Here is a 20,785-nt window from a genome sequence, read left to right on the forward strand (position 1 = left end):
TCTAGAAAACCGCTATAGATGGATCAGGAAATGCACCCCCAAAAGCCCATATGTTAAAGGCTTGGTCCTTATTGTAGTCCTACTGGAATGTGGTGGAACTTTGAAGAGGCAGGGCTTAGAGGGCTTAGTGATGCGTAGAGAAGTACAAGACTTTCATATAAATATTAAAAAATTTAAGAATTCCTATTTTTTTAAAAAAACCTTCCTCTATGTATACATATAACACAAACACGTGTTCCTAAGTTTGTAAAATGATTCTTATGATTTATTTATATTTAAATAAAACTCAACTAAGTAACCCCCTAAGAAACTACTATATTTCTTGAGGCCTTCATGGGCATGCCTTTGAAGGGATTGAGATCCTGGTCTCCCTTCTTATTCTCTCTTGTTTTCTGGCCATGAGGTGAGTGAGTGGCTCTGCCACTTGCTCTTGCCAAAATGTACTACAAAAGGCCAAAGAAACAGAGCCAACTAATCCTGGACTGCAACCTCTAAAACTGTGACCTCAAAATGAACTTCTTCTCTTTATAAGTTCATTAGTTTAAAAAGTATTTGTTATAGTAATAGAAAGCTGATTTAACAGAAACTTTTGTTTTTCAATGATTTACAGTTATTTTAAATTTTGACTCTTTACTGGTTTTAGATTTTATCCATGTTGTCTTTGGTTGTGTTCCCTTAAGTACTGGAAGAAAGAGACATGAGGGTAAAGTTTATAGACTGAAGGAAAATTAGAGCAAAACACCGCTTAGGAAAGGAGAGGATCAGGCAAAGAGTTTACATACTGGATCTTCGCTGGACAGGTTGGGGTTCATGGGCACATAATTCTCCTCGCTGTCATGTGAGTCACTGCTTGACGTTGTGCTGTGCACTGAATCCGGCCGTGGGGACAAGGGAAACCTAGAGGAGCTAATCACAGAAATTATCATCATATATGTAAACCTTGATGAAAACTTCTGAAATCACTCCCCCAAATAAAAATGAAGGTGTGCATGCCTTCTGAAATATTCATTTACATTGATTGTACACATTAATTACAATAGAATTTATTATACACATTAAAATGCAACTAACACAGATGTATTATAAAAGGAGATTTGTACGTCAAATTATATTGTGTAATACAAACAAAAGATAAGTTATTACTAGTGATGTGTAGAGAAGTAAAAACTTTCATATCAATATAAAAAGATTTAAGAATTCCTATTTTTTAAAAAAACTTCCTCTAGGTATACATATAACACAAATGCACGTTCCTAAGTTTGTAAAATTATTCTCATTTCCCCATATGTATATGTAAATAAATCTCAATTAAGTAATCCCCTAAGAAACTACTATATTTTCCAGATCAGCAGTTCTCAGATATTTTTGGTCCCATGAATCCTTGATACTCTTAAAAATATTAAGAACCTCAACTTAATATGAATTATTCTATTGATATTTATCATATCAGAAATGAAAATAGAAATATTTTAAAAATATAAGAGTACACAAATGCACATTAATTGTCACAATGATATCATGACATATCATGAGAATTCACATGATCTGGGAAGTTCCACTGCACACAAATGGAAAAGGCAAATGACATCTTGGTATCTTAATGAAAATAGTTTTGACTACACAAGAGTCCTCAAAAGGTCTAGATAAATTTCTTAATAATGAAAATTCTAGATAGTATGTTATACAATGTATTTTTTTAATATATTTTAGTTGTAGATGGGCACAATACCTTTATTTTACTTAGTTGTTTTTAATGTGGTGCTGAGGATTGAATCCAGTGCCTCACACATGCTAGGGCAAGTGCTTTACTACTGAGCCACAACCCCAGCCCTTACACTATGTATTTTTAAATAAAGTACTTACTCTCGAGCAAAACTCCTTGTGATGGGAGATCTAACTGGGGCTTGTAATTCTTCCCATTCTGGCAAAGGTTTTATTTCTAAAGGTGCAGGCTTGGCTGAAAAGAAAGGGAGAAGGGAGGAATTGGGTGTATAGAACTTTGGGAAGCAAACAAGATCCTCTGCCTCTCAATTTTTATATAATAGAATATACCCGAGACCAGCTAGCTTCACACATGAAACAAAGTTCATGGATATTACATGATGTGACACAGCTCAATGCTTAGAAAAAAATGTTTCATGATTGTTTTAAGCTCCATCATGCATGTTGCTTCTTAATTTAATGTTTTGTGAGTGTAATTGAAATGTGAACAAGAAAAAATAATGTGACTCAATTCCTTTATAGTTGCTTGATTTATACTTTTCATTATTTCATTCACTCATTCTTTTACTAATTTCATCCTCAATATAGAAATGTAATCATCTACATAAAAATGTTACTATTTTTCAATACTGAAGCATCAGTTACACAACTAAACAGGTAAAATGATGCATAGGAAGTATTAAAACCAAAAATTTAGTAAAATCCAGAACAAAATTTTGCTAAAACCAAAAGGATTAATTATCAAATCTTTTAAATCAATTTACACACCATCTGGAAACAAAAGAGAGTAAATTATATCTTTGGACTCAAATTCTGCTTTAAGGCCATAATTATTTTAAACAATCACTCCAAACTTTTAGCTTAATTTAACCAATGAGTCCTTTACCAAATTAAGTAAAATTAAGTAATGCTTATTTTTAGCTTTATTTATTAGAGGCCTTTACTTATTTACCTCATTATTGCAGTAAACAGTTATTAGAACTAATTTGTACCAGAGTTTTTGGCCCTTTCCTTAAAGTCAAGACTGAAATGTTTTTTCAGAAAGGTACAGAGTCAGCAGAAAAATGAAAATACCATTTTTAAATATTAATTATATTATAGAATACTGCTCAGATGCATTGAATAAATATCTCAATCATGTTTCATCTTGCCACTTGCAAGAAAAACGTTCACTTTGCCATGTTTCCTTAGTCTTTATTGATGTATGTGAAATTTTAATCAATTAGGTTACAGTTACCATCAAACTACAAAATAGGTAGTCATTTCAAAAGACTATATAGAGTCCCTGGGGCCCATAGGTATTTTTGTTAACTCAAATATAATGCAGGTTGATTTACTAAATTTGAGTTAAAACAGCTTTGCTTTTCTACATTAGACATGTACAGAATTATGCTGACTGAATGTATTTTATAATTCTTAGTGTTTTATTCTTTTGACACCCAAAGGCTAATAGTAATTTATCTAAGTAATGGCATAATTAAATACCTGGAAATAAAATGTGTGTGTGTGTGTGTGTGTGTGTGTGTGTAAGATAACTGGAAATCACAAGCAGTTCACAAGCTTAAAGAAAACAATGTTTCATTGCGTAAAACATTAAAAGAATAATGCCACAAGACAAGACTGAATATCATATATTATCTGATATCTAACATGCTGCTGTTAATGGCTAAGTAGAATCAGTGCATTATGAAAAGCATTCACTTTAGAAATAACATGCTTTGGGAAGCTTTATTTACAACAGCAGTAGTATTTAAGACTCCTCTTTTTTTTTTTTTTTTTTTTTTTTGCTTTTTTAAGGAAAAAAAAAAAAAATCAAAACATGAAATAATAAAATTCCCAGCGCCCCAGAGAGCATGCGGTGCTAAAGTACATACCCTTTCTTCTTGTAGCAAAGTCACCTATGGTTTGTGAATCAGTTCGCTCTAAACCATGGGGTTTGGGTCTTAAAATTTTAGGACTTTGACCTAATTGGTAGAAAGAAGACTCTCTTAATATAATGTTATATTTAAACTGGAAAAAAGGGTTTTGTTAAAAAAAAAAAGGCAGCAGAGCCCTATGCAGAAATGTTGTATCTCCAAGGCATAAATTGTTTGTGGAAAATATTCCAACCTTGCTACACATCATTCATGCTCAGCACAAGGGGAAGGAGGAAGGCACATGCGACAAGGTAAGAAGTCAAGGGTTATAAGGGGTGGCAGTATTTTAGCGGGAAACCAGCCAGGTTGTTATCGCTATTTAAGGGGAGTGAGGAAAAACACATGCCCTGTTAGTTTTTCTTCTAACATGACTTAGAAAAATGGATCCAATAAAACATGACGAAATCCCTCAGTCAGATTTGTGAAGTTTGGTGTTCATGAGAAAGTATGAAGGCCTGCTTCCCTACGATACTCTTTTTTCATTTGGTACAGAAGGTTTAAAACCCAAATCTGACTATTCCTGCACCTCCTGACTAGGACCTTGTACAGAAGCAGGTGGCCACTACAATATTTGCTAACCTAAGACCAACATTGGTCTGTGTCCCTTGGATACATAGTAACTGCCCAGTGACTTCATCTTCCAAGGAGGAGATGTTTACATTCTGGCACTGGTGATTGTCCAGCTTCAGCACAATGTACTGGAAAGCAGAAATGCAGTTGTCATCATTTTCCTGTCATTTTCTCTGTCACCTATAAGAATTGCCAAAAAACCTTGTAAAAAGTACCCTGTTCACAGCTGTTGGTTTCACACCTTTCCCCATTAGAAGTCTGGATGCCAGAGTTGCAAAATCATGGGATCAGTAATTTAAGTTACCCTGTTCTCAGTGGTACCAAATTTCATTTATTCTTAGAATTTACAAAGTTGAGGTGACATCTACCAGATGGTAAGTTAGAATTTGCTGGTCAGAGGTTGATATGTAGCACCTCATCTATTGAAATAAAAAAGTTTCTTAAGATATGATTCAGGTGATGGCTGGGAATGTAGCTCAGTGGTAGAGCTCTTGCCTGGCATGCATATAAGGTCCTGGGTTCAATCCCAGTACCTCAAAAGATTCAGGCTAAAATGACAGTTCTTTACCCATTTTCTAAGTTAAATAATTAACACATTGAGTTTATTCAGAAATGAGGCAGGTGTAGTTTAAAATGTGAGTAATCATATTTTGGGCAAGATATACTCCCTAACCCCTCATGTTATCCAGGGCCTACAAAATGATAAAAGACATTTTTTCTAAAAGATATCCGCTCTTTAAACTCCCACAGCACGCTGCCCTTCAAAAAGAGCAAGAGGCAGAAGGTAAGTTTAGGAAAAAAACGTGATTTCCCTGGAGAACCAAAGAGGTTAAGTGACCTGCTCAGGTCACAGCAGGCTCCTGCCAGCCTGCCACCTCCTAGGGAGGTGTTCTTGTACTGTGACCACAACTGCCTTCACCTCTGTCCCTTTTAAAGATACAGATAGTTATCAGAGGTATATGAAAAATAACCAGGAGTCTCGTTTAAAACCTATGCTTAGGAGAAGAAAAACAAGAGAGCCTTAGGAAACAGAGTGGAGTTTGAACACCTGTCAACTCTCCAGTTCAGCCGGAGATCTTCTAGCACCCCAGATTGCAAAGTCACAAGCTAGGCAACTCAACTAGAGAAAAGCAGAGACGTGCTCATCACACACTTGTATGTAAGCTGACGTTACTTGGAATATGTGGATATGGCTCTGGGTGCTACACGTCCTTGAATGTCTCAGTTGACATGGATGATGTGATATTTAATAATTACAAAGTAACTTTAGAATTACTTTTGGTTTGCTTGTGTCTACCCACTAGCTGTCCTCACTCCTCCTCTTCCAAAAAAACCCATTTTCCTCAGTTTCTCAGCCTCCTCCTGATTTCCTTTGCTGTGGTTATCTCCCAGTGGTCACTGTGCCATTTCTCAACTCAGCACTCTTGGCATCCTATCTGTGTGTGTGGTTAAATAATCAAGGTCGAATGACTGCTGTCTATCTATCTGTGGTTTCCCACATTTTCTTTAGTCCATATATCAGCTGCCTGTCAAGTCACGCCCAACTGTCCTTTCTCCTCCAAACCATGCCACTTTTCACCTCCAACAGCACTAGCACTTTCTTGGATCCTTAGATGTAAAATCTCAGGGCTGTATTTTGAGAGTCCATCTGTATTTGGTCTTAAAATGCTGAAGATCTGCCAATATGTCAAACTTTTATTTTGGAACTGGGGGGTTGAACCCAGGGGTGGTTACTCCCTAAGCCACATCCCCAGCCCTTTTTGTTTGGAGAAAGGGTCTCACTAAGTTGCTGAGGCTGGCTTTGAACTTGCAATCCTCCTGTCTCAGCATCCCAAGCCGCTGGGATTACAGGTGTGCGCCACCATGCTGGGCCAATGTATCAACTTTTAAAATGAGAAGCACAAAATGGTAACTAATAGAGGTCAGTGAGAACGTTACCTAAGCTTGGATGAACGCTGGCCTGATGGCTGTGATTGAGAATTATCAGAGGTCTATGAGAAATCATCCGGAGCCTCTTTTAAAACTTACACTTAGGGGAAGAAAAACAAGGCAGGAACAAGCCTACTATTTGTAAAGGAAGAGAAAGTAATGTTAATAGATTAAAAAAAAAAAAAAAAAGACAATGCCTATCTTGCAATGGTCTTCTCCAACAAGGAGAAAGATCTTCAAACTCAAAAGAACAGAAGAAACCATCAGAGCTACTAATGGCCCTGTCATGTGAGAGGAGTGCATGATGGTACCTAGGTACTTTCAAGTTTTATTTAATGAATTTCATTTCAAGATACCAAGTGAGTTTACAGACAACACAGAATTCGCATAAGTAATGTAGGGAAATCATGGAGAATATGGAAGGTGCCATGAGAACAAGCCACAAATGTCTTTAATGTCCCATTTGTCCCCTGAATTGTGGGCTGTTCTGGTTAAACGGTTTTCTTCTCTTTTTCTCATGCACGACTTTAAAATTTCAGTCCTTTTCCCTTTCACTGTCAATCTTTACTAATCCATTGTCTTTCGTTTCTATACAAAGATCAAGCTACAATACATCCTCTAAGACTGCCTTGAGAAATATCTCTGTACTTCATCATTAATAACAAGCAATTATCGAGGGTTTCTTATGCACTCGGTATTCTAAAAATTACTGAACCCTCCCAGAGACTTGGTAAGAAAGACAGGAGGAAAACAGATTTTTCATGTTATCACCGAGCAGCTGGCGCCTGCAGAGTCACCCAGACGCTGACTGGCAGTGCCAGGACAGGGATCCTTTGAATCCACATGGAGGGTTTGTGCTCTTATTCCAGTCTGGAACCCATACTTTAGCTATTGTATTCGTACTGTTTGCTGTGTCCAGTGTCTTCTCAACTACATTTTAAGGACTGTACACATTAAATAGAGACATAGTTACATTTCTCTGAAGGCCTTTTTACCTTCATGACTAATATATTCTTATTGGTCACAAGAAAAACACGTGAAATATCAGTGACTGTGAGGACGCATGCTATGAGAAATAAGGACTTTTCAAAGAAGTCATGTGATCTAAGGAGAGACAAATAAGGCAGAAGCAGATGCATGATATCAGGGAGCTTCATCTTTTCTTTCTTTTTTCCCCCGCCACAGTACTAAAAAGACACTCCCTTTCCAGGATATTCTTGTTTTCTTTTCTTTCTGTGTGCGCGTGGTGGGGGGTACTAGGGATTAAACCCAGGGTCTTGCACATGCTGGACAAGCACTCTACCACTAAGCTGTAGCCTCGGCTCTCTTAAGTTTTATTTTGAGACAGGGTCTTGCTGTGTTGCCCAGGTGAACCTCAAATCTGTGATCTCATGCCTCATTTACCCATTAAGCGGGGATTACAGATGTGTGCCACCATGCCCAGGGGCTCCTTGGTTGGCTGTTTAGAAAACTATAATATTTTAGTTAGGTTTTAAAAGTGCATGCATTTATAAAACTTACAGGTATGTTCTGCTATATAAAAAGCTTAAGACTGATTTTCAGGTCAAAGTCACAACCCAGGAATGTTGCAGGAAACGCCTGTGTCACTTAGGCATTTTGGCAGCTTTAAGTCCTTCCTAACTCAATTCAGCATTTATGTTCCGGACAGAAAAGTCAGGCCCCAACGGCTGCCTGATATGACTTACGAGAAAAGAAAGGAGGCAAAGGAGTCCAAGTGTATAGCAGTCTCATCTCTGCCTGTCTCCTCTGTGTGCAAATAATCTGAATGTTTTCTGATTGCTATAGAAAACGGTGAACACAGATAAGAAGAAATAAGAAGACTAAAACAAAACCAAAAATGAGCCACATTGATTCTCACATTCTGAGAGTAAACTGGAGCTTCAACCTTTAAATTCAAGCCAGTTACGACTTGGCTTTCTCCAGACTAGGCCTGAATAAAGAATGCAGCACAATTTGGCAAGCAGCACAGACCATGGTGAGATTCCTATTCGTGCTTTAACCCTTAGAGAGGCTGGCACTCTGGATCGTGCTACCCAATTTTGAGTATAACCTGGTAAATCTGACTCTCTGGTCCAGATCTTTTTTATATTTATATATATATATGGAGAGAGAGAAGTTTGTTTTCATTATCAAGGAAATCTCCTACAGGAAAGCAAATGTATCCCCCCCTGCTGCTCCACCACACCAGGAATTGAACTGAGGGGGACTTAACCACTGAGCCACATCCTCAGCCCCTTTTTATATTTTTTTACAGAGTCTCGCTGAGTTGCTTAGGGCCATCACTAAGTTGCTGAGGCTGGCCTTGAACTCTCCTGCCTCAGCTTCCTGAGCTGCTGGGATTACAGATGTGCACTGTGCCTGGCTAGCAGATGTATCTTTAACCCTAGTATTCTTACTACCTAACACCATGGCTCAAATATATAGACCAGTGCAAATTAAACTAGCCTTGTTTGAAATATGAAAACTTAAGAAAAAAAATCCTTCACATTTAAATTACAACTTTAGATAAATATTCTTACTTTATGCAACATTTAAAATGACACAATGCTGGGCACACTGGTACAAGACTGTAACTAATCTCAGCTACTCAGGAGGCTGAGGCAGGGGACTGCAAGTTGAAGGCCAGTCTGGGCAACTTAGTGAGACTTGTCCCAAAATAATAGATAGATAGATAGATCGATCGATCGATCGATCGATCAGGGCTAGGATACAGCTCAGTGGTAAAGTGCCCCTGCTTTTGATTCCCAGTTTTGCAAAACAAATAAATTGATGAATAAATAAATAAGACACAAAAAGTTCTTGCACTTCATTTTGAAGTGGCTAAGAAAAAATTCGAATGTATGACTTAATAAATATAAGCTAAAGCTAGATTTGGTTTTATCAAATTTTCACATTATTCTTCAAATAATAAGGATATTTTACTACTTCAAATTTTTCTTTTGTCTCTTTTCTCTATCACCTGAAGGTATATGGGATTCAAAATAATTTTGTTATTTGATAAATTTTCACTAAATACATCTTATAGTAAAGGGTCAGGAAGCACAAAGAGGAGGTGGTCCCCCTGATTAAGAAGCATAAATAAATGTATACTGTGCTGGCCTGGCCAGCTATAAAACCACACAGCTATCTATATATTCAGCAATAATTTTATCTCTTTTATGAATTTGTGTTCTTTCTTTTTTTTAATATACTTTTACTTGTAGATGAACGCAATGCCTTTATTTTATTTACTTATTTTCATGTGGTGCTGAGGATTGAACCCAGTGCCTCACACTTGCTAGGCAAGCGCTCTACCACTGAGCCACAATCCCAGACCTGAATTTGTTTCTATGTGTCATAGAGTTGCAGGATTTTAAAACTAAGGAGCATTCTGTTTTAGAGATGATTTTATGTTTTTAAAATAAGAAAATTAATGCAAAAATAAGTAAACTGATGTGTCCCTTTTCATTTAATAGAAGGGAGTGGTTGTTAATGGTAATAAGAGAAAAAAATTCTAGATGTTTGAATTCTTGGTCTTTTTTTCTACTATACTGCTTTTTGACCTCATCAGTGTAACTTATTTTAGGGGCTTACTAAAAAAATAAAAAATAAAAAAATAAAAACATCATACTCTAGAAAGTTTGCTATTTAGATGTAAAAGTCCCCAAGCCTCCCCTTGATTTGCTCTTGACCATTAGTTTTTTGTTTGTTTGTTTGTTTGTTTTCCTGGAGGAGGGAAGACACTTTTAAACTGTCAAAAGTTCCTAGAGCCCATGATGTCTAAACAGTGAGATGATTTTTATTCCAAGGAACTGCCTCCAAGAATGCTGGAACAGCTTGCAAAAATCACAAATAACTTGTACAAACCATCACCCTGAGAGAAGGGACCCTCACTGAAACCCTACCACTCTCTCCCACTATGGGGCGAGCAACACACTGCAGGATGCTTTGGTAGAATGCAAACCACAGGAAAAAAAAAAAAAAGTCCTGTGTTTGATGTCTGTTTTCCTTTTTTTGGAAAGTACAGTTCACCAACCTGTTTTGTTTCTCTAAAAGTGAGGAACTCACCTCACATGGCTACATGGCCTCCACTACAATCTCAGTGTCCTGAATGCTTCTAAAAAACCACTGTAAGTCCTATAAGTTGAGAGTGCCAGAAACAGACTTGGGGTATGCCTTTCCCTTCTGATCCTGTCCCAATTAATGCTTCGAGAACCCTAGTCTTGGAAAACTGGGTAAAGTACTCTGAGGGAGATGATGAAAACAGGGTGAGGTCTCTAACATGTTACATGAAGGAGTACAATCATTTCTTCTATTGCATTCTTAATTCAGAATGAGCTTTCCAGAGCCAACTTGCTTACCTGCATAAAATCCGTTAAGGTGCGCACAGAATAAAGTCCAACCTCATGGGTATAGCACCCATGAGATGAGGCACCTGCAAGGCATTTGGCATTTGTTCCTTCTTTTGGTCCTTGCCTATTTCCCTCTTGGCCTCCCACTCACCCACCACTCTGAGCCAGTCTCATCTCCCCTCTGAGGAAGGATTGGAGGATGCTGCTTATTCTAATCAGCAGCCCCTGTGCTGGCTGCCCTACTCAACCACCTTAATTGCTACTCAGGCTTGCAGGCTTTCCTTAGAGAAGCTTCCCTCAGAATGCCAAGTGCTTACCTCAGCGCAGCCCCTTCCCTGGTAATTATGAGAACGTGTTTACTTTTCTGCCTCCTCCACTACATGGTGAGTCTCTGCAGAGAGGCAAGCTTTTCATTCCTTGCATTTGGAGACATAATGCCCAGCAAAGGGGATCCTGTAATGGGTAAGCACTTAAAATCTATAATGAATGAATGTGAAGGAACTGCCTTGTGCTTAGAGCTGGTGGAGTTTCACTGATCCATCTCACATTTTGCTTGTCCTTTAAAAGTGAAAAGGTAACAACTGAATGTATTTCAGAAGTGGGTCATCTCCAATATGGTCAAGGCTGTCATGAGAGTCCACATTTCAATTGAGTAGATGCAATCTTCTCTGAAAAGTGCACACACCAGGTGTCCTTGTAGGTAATGCTCACAGACATTGAACTCAATGTGGACATTTTATTTACCTTCTGTATTATTACAGGTCTGACATAACCTACAGTATTTATTTATCCAAAAGCTTTATAGATGATGCTACTATTTTCAGGGGGCAGCTTCAAAATCAAAAGAGAAGAGTAATTCACAAGATTATTATCCTCTGCTAATTCTATTTTTAAAAAACATTTTTAGTTGATGATGGACCTTTATTTTACTTATTTCTATGCAGTGCTGAGAATTGAACCCAGTGCCTCCCACATGCTAGGCAAGCGCTACAACTCCAGCCCCTCCTCTGCATATTCTAAAAAGTCAAGGCAGAGTTCTGAAAAATGTTTATACTTGTTGTAATGGTCTTGCTGTATAAAGATGAGTATAATGATGTAATGATGGTAATCATACTTGTAGGCCAAGAATACTTAGGAAAAACCCCACATGATAATAAGTATGGAGTAAAAAGGAGCTCCATACTTACTTCCTATAAACTGCAACAAGTTTAACTCAAAGCACAAACTTTAACACCTATTTATCAAGATATTTACTCGTATCATTCATTCACCCTCCAAATATCTGAGCCAGTCTCATCTCCCCTCTGAGGAAAAATTGGAGGATGCTGCTTATTCTAATCAGCAGCCCCTGTGCTGAGTATTGTAAAAATGTAGTCTTATCTTTTTTTATTTTTTTTAAAGCACGTTATGTTTTAATCACAGTTGAAAACTTCTTTAGGTGATCTCTTGGAGAAAAAAAAAAAGTCTAAATACATCACTATTCCAAAAACAGACACATGGAGGGTAGGAGCTCCCTGGGATTAGTCTTCTGGACACTTCCTTTACCAAGGTAAGGTCGCAGACCTGAACATACTTTAACCAAAACAGGTACAAAAATACCATAAGAAATCCTGCACTGCTTTTAAAAATCAATACCATAACTAATGTTCTAAGCTACTACAGAGCAGCATGAATGGACAAAATTGAATAAAATATAAAGACTGCATTTGGTGTTCAGATAGCTGCTGTATCGTGTTAGAGGCAGGATGAGGGTGATGGGGCATGGGTACATTTAGGGATTAAATATGGTACATCTATATAATGACTTCGTTTGAGAAAACATGATAGGTAATCTTACAAAAAATTTCCAAACTTTACAAAATTACTTTTCCAGTAGAAAAATAAAACTTTGAGTTGAAGTAGTCAAAACAATCTGTCCTGTCTTTGTGAGGTATCTGCTTTCCCAGCATTTTACACAATATGCTAAACATGTTACTCTTCTATTAATATATGTAACGTTTGGTACACAGTAAATACTATAGTTACAGAAAGAGTCTGAAGAAAATGTAGCTACCATGCACTGGATGACAGCCAAGGGTTCCTGATAAGGAACCTGATAAGGGTTCAGATATCAGCCCTCTATGTATTTCTGCAGTTTCAGTTACTCAGAAGTATTTGAAAAACTCATATGTACTCCAAACTACAGCAGCTGATGTCTAAAACTGGGCTAGTAAACAAGAACAGAATGTCACTCATTTGCTGTAGGCCCTTTCTAAGAAGAAAAATCACAAAACTCAGTTATCCTGGGTGTCGAACTAGTATTATGGGGCTCCAAAACTAATTGAGCCATATTTCACAGAAAGGTTTTCTTATGAGTTTCACTTAAAAAGAGATACTGGAAAACAGATTAAGTCATTTATCTGATGTCACAGAATTTGAAATTAAAACACTCATCTGATGCTAAGGAATAATGAGAAGGATTTCACAACCAAGTAAGACAGTTGGTTTTACAGTTTTGATTCAAGGATAAACTTGGCTCTGAGATCTGAACTTGGGTTTCAACAATGTTTTCTTTAATGGTTATAACTTTACAAAGCTTTCCCTGTCACATTAAGTATTTTCTCATGCCTCCTTTCTTGTATTATATTTATTTCAAAGTATAAAGGTATTAAGGAAAAGAAAAAAAAATTAATAGTATGATTTGAGTTACCTCTTTACTATTTAACTAAAACAGCTCCTGGTTTTGCTAAAAACTATATGGGTGTTTTAATCTGGGCACACTTTATCAGTTCATTTTGTAACTAAGCAAATATATCAAACAAATAATCCGACCAGTGAGTTCAGGGTGGACTCTGAATGGTTCAGATAATTTTAATTAAATTACTAGATCAGTTAATTTTTATGATGCTGGGGATGGAACCCAGGGTCTTGCAGATGCTAGGCAAGCGCTCTAACACTGAGCTATACCAGCAGGCCTTTTTCTCTCCCTGCTAATTTTTTAAAAAAATGAACACAATCTCAACAAGTGACAGAGAACCTTTGATTGGAAGGACTAGGACAACTGAACCCTCATGTACTACAGTGCATGGTACTTTCACTGCATTTACCAGGAGACACAATTGTGAAGCATAAAGTGGACACTTATGAAATAATATGGGAAACACAGGCTAAATCAGACATAGAGCCTTGTACCCTTCCCCAAACCGAACCACCTCCACATTACATGGGACCTCAAGATAAAAATCTGGGGTTGAACGAAGAGCGCTGCTGCCATCATGAACCAAGGTAAATGCGGAAAGCCCAGGTTAACATTTAAAAAGACATTTCAATATTTCAGAGGTCATGGTGCTTGTATCTCAATCCTTCCAAGATCTACAAATGTACTATAAATTCATCCATGTCTAGAAACGCTTTTTGTATACTGCCTGCAAAGAAGAATCTGACTAAGGTCTACAATAAGAATTAGAGACAACTGAAGACTGAGAGAAACAGAAGCAAATATTACTGAATAAAACCCCCTGACACTCACACCCTAACCTCTTTCTTCACAGCTCAGGGTCCCCAGGTGGACACCTGAGCCATCAGCAGTCAATCTGTGGGCTGATCTTAATCTATCACGTGGCCTAGTGTGAAAAGTCAAATTAGTGGGATCACGACAGTTACCATGGGAATCAGCCTCCATTAATTAGAGTTGGTGCATTTTTCAGAATTTCAGTCTTCCTTCCTAGTTACAGTGCACTCACATGATAAAGTCAGGAATAAGAGGTATTTTAACTTCAAGTCTGGAGGGCTATACATTTATATATAGTCATATTAGAGCAACCCCATCATGTCTATGCAATCCAAAGGGACTAAATAACGAAGGAGGCAATTGGAAGCTGAAGTGGGTGCTGCAAGTGCTCCTGAGAAGCAGCTAGGGGGCAGAACAGAGGCCACAGGGGGCGCTCCAGGCAAAAGCTTTCTGAAAGCACACCTCTCTTCCGGTGGAGGATCAAGAGTTAAGAGTTAAGAAAGGAAGGGGAGAATGCTAGAGAGAACAAAGCAGAGGCCAAGATTTCCAAGGAGCCCGAGCGCAGGGAGAGCAGGACACAGGATGGTCTCAGTTTCCCCTTAGAGCCTTTTTCCAGCATGGTTACACCCCTACTTTAAAATCAAACCAAAACATTTTTCTTAAGCTAGTTTGATTGCTACTCACTGGTCCCCTCAACTGGAACTTAATTAAAACTAGTACGAATAATCTAGTTAATGAGAAATATACACAAACATTACATATTCTTTAAAAATTGCATTTAGCACAGGAGGCTTTTCAATGTGCTGACAACCCCTGCACTAAGCCAGAAGCTGTATCACTCATCACATGGATGCTAATTTATTTGGCTGTCAAGATTAAGTCACACCAACAGCATGCTGCAACAGAAGCAGGTTGTTTGTGTTTAAATGACTTACACATAAATTTTGAAAACCTGAGTAAAACCCAACTTGGCTAAAAAGTTTCTTTTACTGAGAACTTTTAATGAACTATGCTACAGAATTTAATGTTACTTACGACATCCAGTAAAAAGTAGATTTAGAAGCATTTATTTATTCCCCAGCCAAGACAAACTAATTTTTAAAAAGTTGTTGCATGGGTAGATAGAAAGCTGTAATTATGTCAAGTGTTGTAAATAATCCTAAATCTGATTTGATTGTGTACTCTCTGAAGAAGAGGTTACACCAAGTAGCAATTAAAGGCCATATATACCTTGTAGAAGTGTTGGGTTTGGTCTGATAATCTCTGTATCATCAAGAGATAATACACACAAAATCCTAGATTTCTGGGTTCTCTTGTTACACCAGGAGATTTGCTGGTATGAGCCCACAGCTTCGGAAGTCAAAAAAGGATTTCAGGCCATCTTGGGACCAGTCTCTAGGCTCCCTCTCATCTGCTCAGATGGCTCACAAGTCTCTGCCATAGCATCTGTCACTTTGTCACCTGCAGTTGCCAGGAGATCCACAGGGGGGATGGCAGACACCCTCAAAGCTAGAAAAGATGTTGCCAACTTGACCTGAATCTGAATCAGTTAGAGCTTCCCGCCCCAGGATCTACTAATAAATCCAGTTAAAAGCTACTTTAGGAAGCATCACAAGAACATGTAGAGATTTAAAATGTATGATCTAAAAAATAACATTTTATGTATCAGACTATTTATATAACATTTTATTTCCTCCCATTAAATGTATAACATGAAAAAAAAAAAAAAAAAAAAAAGATTGCAGCCGAGTAGGGGTCAAGTCATAACCCCATATAGATGGGGCAGGGCATTCCAGTTTCTCCTAATTCTCCCCCGTTGCCTGGGTATTCCTTTGGGTATTTTAATAAGTTTGTAATCTTGACATAGGGATAAGAGATTTACAAATCTCACCTGGGCATCAGTGCAAGTTGCTAATCTATAAATAGCAGTACTGCTTTGCTAAACTGATGTCCAAGGTAGAGGAAATATTCCAGGACGCTAACTTCAGCTCTAACTTGGCACACTCCCCAGTCCTCTCACTTGGCATGTTCCTCTTACCTTTTCTGTCGGGCTTGAGGTTCCTATCCACTGGGGGTGGCTCACAGTCTGCAACAGGAACTGGCCTTCTGGGAGGGGTCTTTGGGCTGGACCTGAAGCCCATATGAGCAGGAGGAGGCACTTGCATTCCAAATGAAGAAAAATCAAATGTCCCCGGAGTCATTGGCACGTAATTGGCTTCCTGAATGGGTTCTGTGAAACTGCTGGAATGCTGTCGTGGAGGCGAGTTGGGATTCATTGGGACGTAGTTTTCGTTCAGTTCATCATTTGAAACACTTCCCACTGTCAATACATTTTTGATTTTCTAAAACACACATACATTTCTTTTAATAAACAATAACCATTGTCAAACATGAAGATACAACTGTCACATCCATTCAATGAATCTGAAGGTACTTTCATTTTGTGATCTCAATGAGTCTCGAGGTACTTAGTGGGAAGATTCTGACAATGAAATACACTCAACAATGCTAAGGTCATGTATACTTACGAAGTGGTTATGGAAGCCTTCAAGTGAACTAGATCTATCGCTGGGAAATGTTCGTGGAATATCATAGCAGTCTTGAGAACTAGCATCTAGAATAAAGAACAAACTATATCAGCATTTTCCATCTTTGCCTTGCTCAGGGCAATCAGGAACGATCTATTCTCTTTCTTTCTCTGCACACCCTGATTTAGAGGGATGCTCACAGAATGTTACCTCACACTGGCACACAAAACCACCAGAAAATGCAGACACGTACTTATATGACAAACAATACCCACATCTGATTATGAGATTGAACCTTTGGCCTAACTTCTATCTCACTAACTTAAAACTAGGCTACCCAAATGCATGAAGAAGAGATTTAGAAACTAGTATTGAATGAGAAGTAAGTACTGACAAAATATTTCTTAGGATACATTAAATCTCTTTCTTTTTTAAGCTAGCCAGAATAACTCTAATGTGAAATTTTACTACATCGTTTTAAAGAGTATGTGCATTAAAAACTTGGGCTTTCTATATTCCGGACTTGAAGAATCTCAGAGAATAACCCAGACCCATTTCCCCAACAGTTTAAGGGCTCTAATTTCTGACTGCAGGCTCTTTGAGACGGTGTAAGAAAAGTAATAGTCACAAGCAGTAACTGTAGTGACCAGTGATAAGAGGAGAGTGCAGAACTGTGGAATCAGATAGACCTCAAAGAAACAAAATGCACAAGGGCTTGATTTTAACAGAATGACCACCTGCTAGACACGACATGAAAACTGCTTATAGAGGAAGGAAGGAAACAGAGCCCAGATGTGACACAGAAGTGACCATAATGGCACACAAACACAGGAAAGAGTAAACCTGGAGAGGCTTCGTGGCTGGTCCATTTCCTGCTCCTGTTTTAGCAGACAGCCTATGCACCCAGGAGCAGGGAAAGCGGGAGAGGCATCAAGAGGGCCATCTTCTCCACGAGTGGGCAGCTCCAGCTTGCTCCCATCCAGCAGAGCACACGAGCGCGCGCGCGCGCACACACACACACACTCTTGCACACATAGCCTTCCCTGGTCCACTGAGACTCTCAGATCTTGGCTACACCAGCTCTTTCTGCAGAGCTGAAGAAAAAAACAGGCTACCATTGCACACTATACTACACTTAAAAGAACAATTAGTTGGAAAAACAGATTTTCTGTCATTAACCTCTAATAGGGTAAAAACTAACTAAAGCTGACCTTTTCGCAATTTGTTCAAATCCACGGTGGAAATGGTATTACTACGTGACGGCGGCACCCCTGTGGTAGGGACACAGTAACTACTGTCGGTGTCTGAGGCCGTGCGTGGGATGTTGCACGTTTCCACAGGAGATCGGTCATGAGCTGGATGTGGTTTCGGTGGCCGAGGTGGAGGGATATCTGGAATATTGTCTAGCTTGGATGTCTGTCCCAAGGTTCCTTCTGGAAATGTCCGTGGAATCTGGTAAGTATTACCAGGTGTTGGAGGAATGTCATAACTAATAGAAACGTGCCTCATTTGAGTCTCTACACTGGACGTCCCCAGTGGGGTGTTAAAAACATAAAGTTCTCCATCTGCTTCAGTACTCGATGGAGACTCCTTTGGCAAAACGTCGTGAGAGTAACTCCTGGGCAGGTTGTAAAGACTGGAGTCCACAGAGACAGACATAGCACGTGACGGTGGAGAATCATACATCATTTGTTGCTGAAAAAAGCCATTCACTCCATGTTTGCTCTGGGAGGAAGTAGGATTTTTATGAGAAGGGACGTTATCATTGCAGTCTGTTTCAGAAGAGGTGGATTTTGCAGAATCGGCGTGGGTTCTACATGAAAAGTGTTAATGACAAAATATAACATGGTCAAGAATAAGAACGCAGTTTTGGTAAACATATTCAGAGCTTAGCAATCAAAACATCTGTTCTTATCCCCCATTAGATTGTTTTTGTGTGATCTGGAGATTTAAAGCACAAATGTTCTTTAGTTTTTGTATGATTACAAGACAACAAAACCACCACCACAAACCACCAGCAGCGTAGTAATTTCTTCCCTATACCTGCCCGCTTCCCCAAGTCTCCCTATGAAATTCACACATAAGAACCACAATCCTGGGCTGGGGCTATAGCTCAGTTGGTAGAGTGCTTGCCTCACATGCATAGGGCCCTGGGTCCAATCCCCAGCACCACAAAAACAAAACGGAACAAAACAAAAAACCACAGTCCCTAAAGCCCCGCATTAGACAGATATTATGAGTGTCTGGGAAAGGAAAATGAAGAAGGCACAGAGACAAGGAGAAGTTTCCTATCAAGAACATGCAGACACCTGGTGCCCGTCCAGTTCATCAAGTTGATCCACGGCTTTGGAACGTGCCTGTGGCAAATCTGTGACTCTGCAGAACTAAACGCCAAATGATTGCCTGGTACTGAGGAAATCCACCGAGACCCATAAGGAGGTGGCAACTTAATGGGTTTCCCATATCTTCCCTTATCCTAATTTCCTTTAATAAACTTATAGTTAACTCTATGAGAGGATCAAAATACATGAGGTAGAGTTCACCAACTCCAGATGATAATTAACCTCGATATTTCTCATTTGAGAGTATTTCTGCTTTGGGTACATTTTCCATCTCTGTATTCTGAGGTATCACAAAACTGGTTTAAGCCATGATGAAGTTGACCATACAAACAAGATACCTGAACTACCCATACATGTTGTCCAAAGTCCTGCAGGAATTTAAACTCTTTCTCTAAATAACTTGAGATTTTTAAAAAAGTGCTTCTCTTCCCTAAATTGCTTAGTAACATCGGGCATTGTACAGTATATTTGCCCACTGGAACTCTCACCCCAGGATATCAGAGAACCCATACTGTGCTAACCCAATGTTTCTTCTCCTTCCCTGATCATTGCCCTCTTTTCAGTGACTAGCCCCGCCCCCTGTGCCTTTCCAGATGGGAATGAGTCCAGGCCTTTAGTCACCACACATGCTGCTAGAAAAACCCTGTTTTTCATACATTTACTTTCTTCTCTAAATGCTGACAAATCCCATATTCTCCCCAAATCCTGAGTTCCACATTTTCAAACTGACATTTCTACTTGTGTATTCTTGGTAAATTCTGGGTTCATATAGTTCTGGTGACATCTACTGTACTGAACCTTCCTAAGTGGCCTAACCCCTAGTGTCTCCCTCTTCCAACCCATCCATCAGACCACATTGCTATGAGACATATTTTCAAAAATAGAGTTTTTATATTATTCAAATCCTCAATGGAAAACCGATTAGGTCCCTCCAGGCTGTGGGAACTATAAGGCCACAAATGTAACTTGGCTCCATGTTCCACGTCCTCTTCCTCCCCAAATCAACCTCTTCCCAAGCAGGCTCTCCTTTCATCTTCTTTCTACTGTGCTCACATCTCTTTTACCCCAAGAAATTTTTTTTATGAATTACTAATGATATGCTCCTTTTCTCACACCAACTAGGTACAGGTCAAACCCTACTCTTCTGAAGAGATTTCTTACTGTTTTCTTCATCTTAGAAACACTTAGACCATTCCTTGATGGAATTTTGAATGCACCTATGCATAATCTAAAATTTGCATAATCTAGAATTTTCATGAATGGAGAAGCTAAGAGACGTTAGGGGTATAATTAGTGGTAAGCAAAACTTCCTACTGTCACTTAATGTTTAGTGGAGAAAAATAAAACTACCAAGCTATTTCCAATACTATGATAAAACAGAGATATGGGGAAAATATTTGAGCACAGAAACTCAAGAAAGACATTTAATCTAACCTACAAGTTTGGGGAAAATACTTCCTAGAGGAGCTCTTGTCTGAGCTGGGGGCACTGAACATGAGTTTTTACCTATAAACACTTAATGCTTCTATTCTTGGACTTCTTAATAAGCTTCACTTACAAACTCCAAAGGCGACTGTATCTGAGGGGACTGTGTCTTACTGTCACTTATACAAAATACTGATGGCAAAATATATCTGGGTGATGATTTAAAGCATAATTTGAAGCATAATTTACACTGCAACAGAAACACTCTGAAACCAGGGAAATCAATGAAAGACACTAACATAAGGGAAAAAAAAATGTTCTGAAACCTGTCATTTTGCTGTTGGCTTTAAAAAGTGCTATTGGAAAGTAACAGTGAATTTCCAGAAGTAAAATCTTCGTTAGTAGCACAGGGAACAAAGTTGCAAGTGTGTAATTTTAAATTCTCACAGCAAACAAGCACAATCAGTTAGAATTTGATACTGTTAACTAGTATTGATTTATAAAATTTTCT

At 38.6% G+C, this 20,785-nt stretch overlaps 1 protein-coding gene across 2 annotated transcripts in view; it reads right to left on the reverse strand.

Moving 5' to 3' along the window:
* The window catches only part of Gab1 (GRB2 associated binding protein 1), a 117,904-nt gene that overhangs the window by 11,360 nt on the left and 85,759 nt on the right, over positions 1-20,785 (reverse strand). The window contains exons 4-9 of one of the 2 annotated variants that reach the window (XM_027926648.3): positions 17,719-18,320; positions 16,508-16,593; positions 16,018-16,321; positions 3,597-3,686; positions 1,864-1,957; positions 783-906 (exon numbers count right to left, since the gene is read on the reverse strand). In XM_027926648.3, coding sequence (XP_027782449.1) covers positions 783-906; positions 1,864-1,957; positions 3,597-3,686; positions 16,018-16,321; positions 16,508-16,593; positions 17,719-18,320 — 1,300 coding nt within the window. The remainder of the gene's footprint in view (positions 1-782; positions 907-1,863; positions 1,958-3,596; positions 3,687-16,017; positions 16,322-16,507; positions 16,594-17,718; positions 18,321-20,785) is intronic. The other variant, XM_027926649.3, reaches the window with a different exon arrangement.

Source organism: Marmota flaviventris, chromosome 7 (genome assembly GCF_047511675.1).
Source record: "Marmota flaviventris isolate mMarFla1 chromosome 7, mMarFla1.hap1, whole genome shotgun sequence".
NCBI lineage: Eukaryota > Metazoa > Chordata > Mammalia > Rodentia > Sciuridae > Marmota > Marmota flaviventris.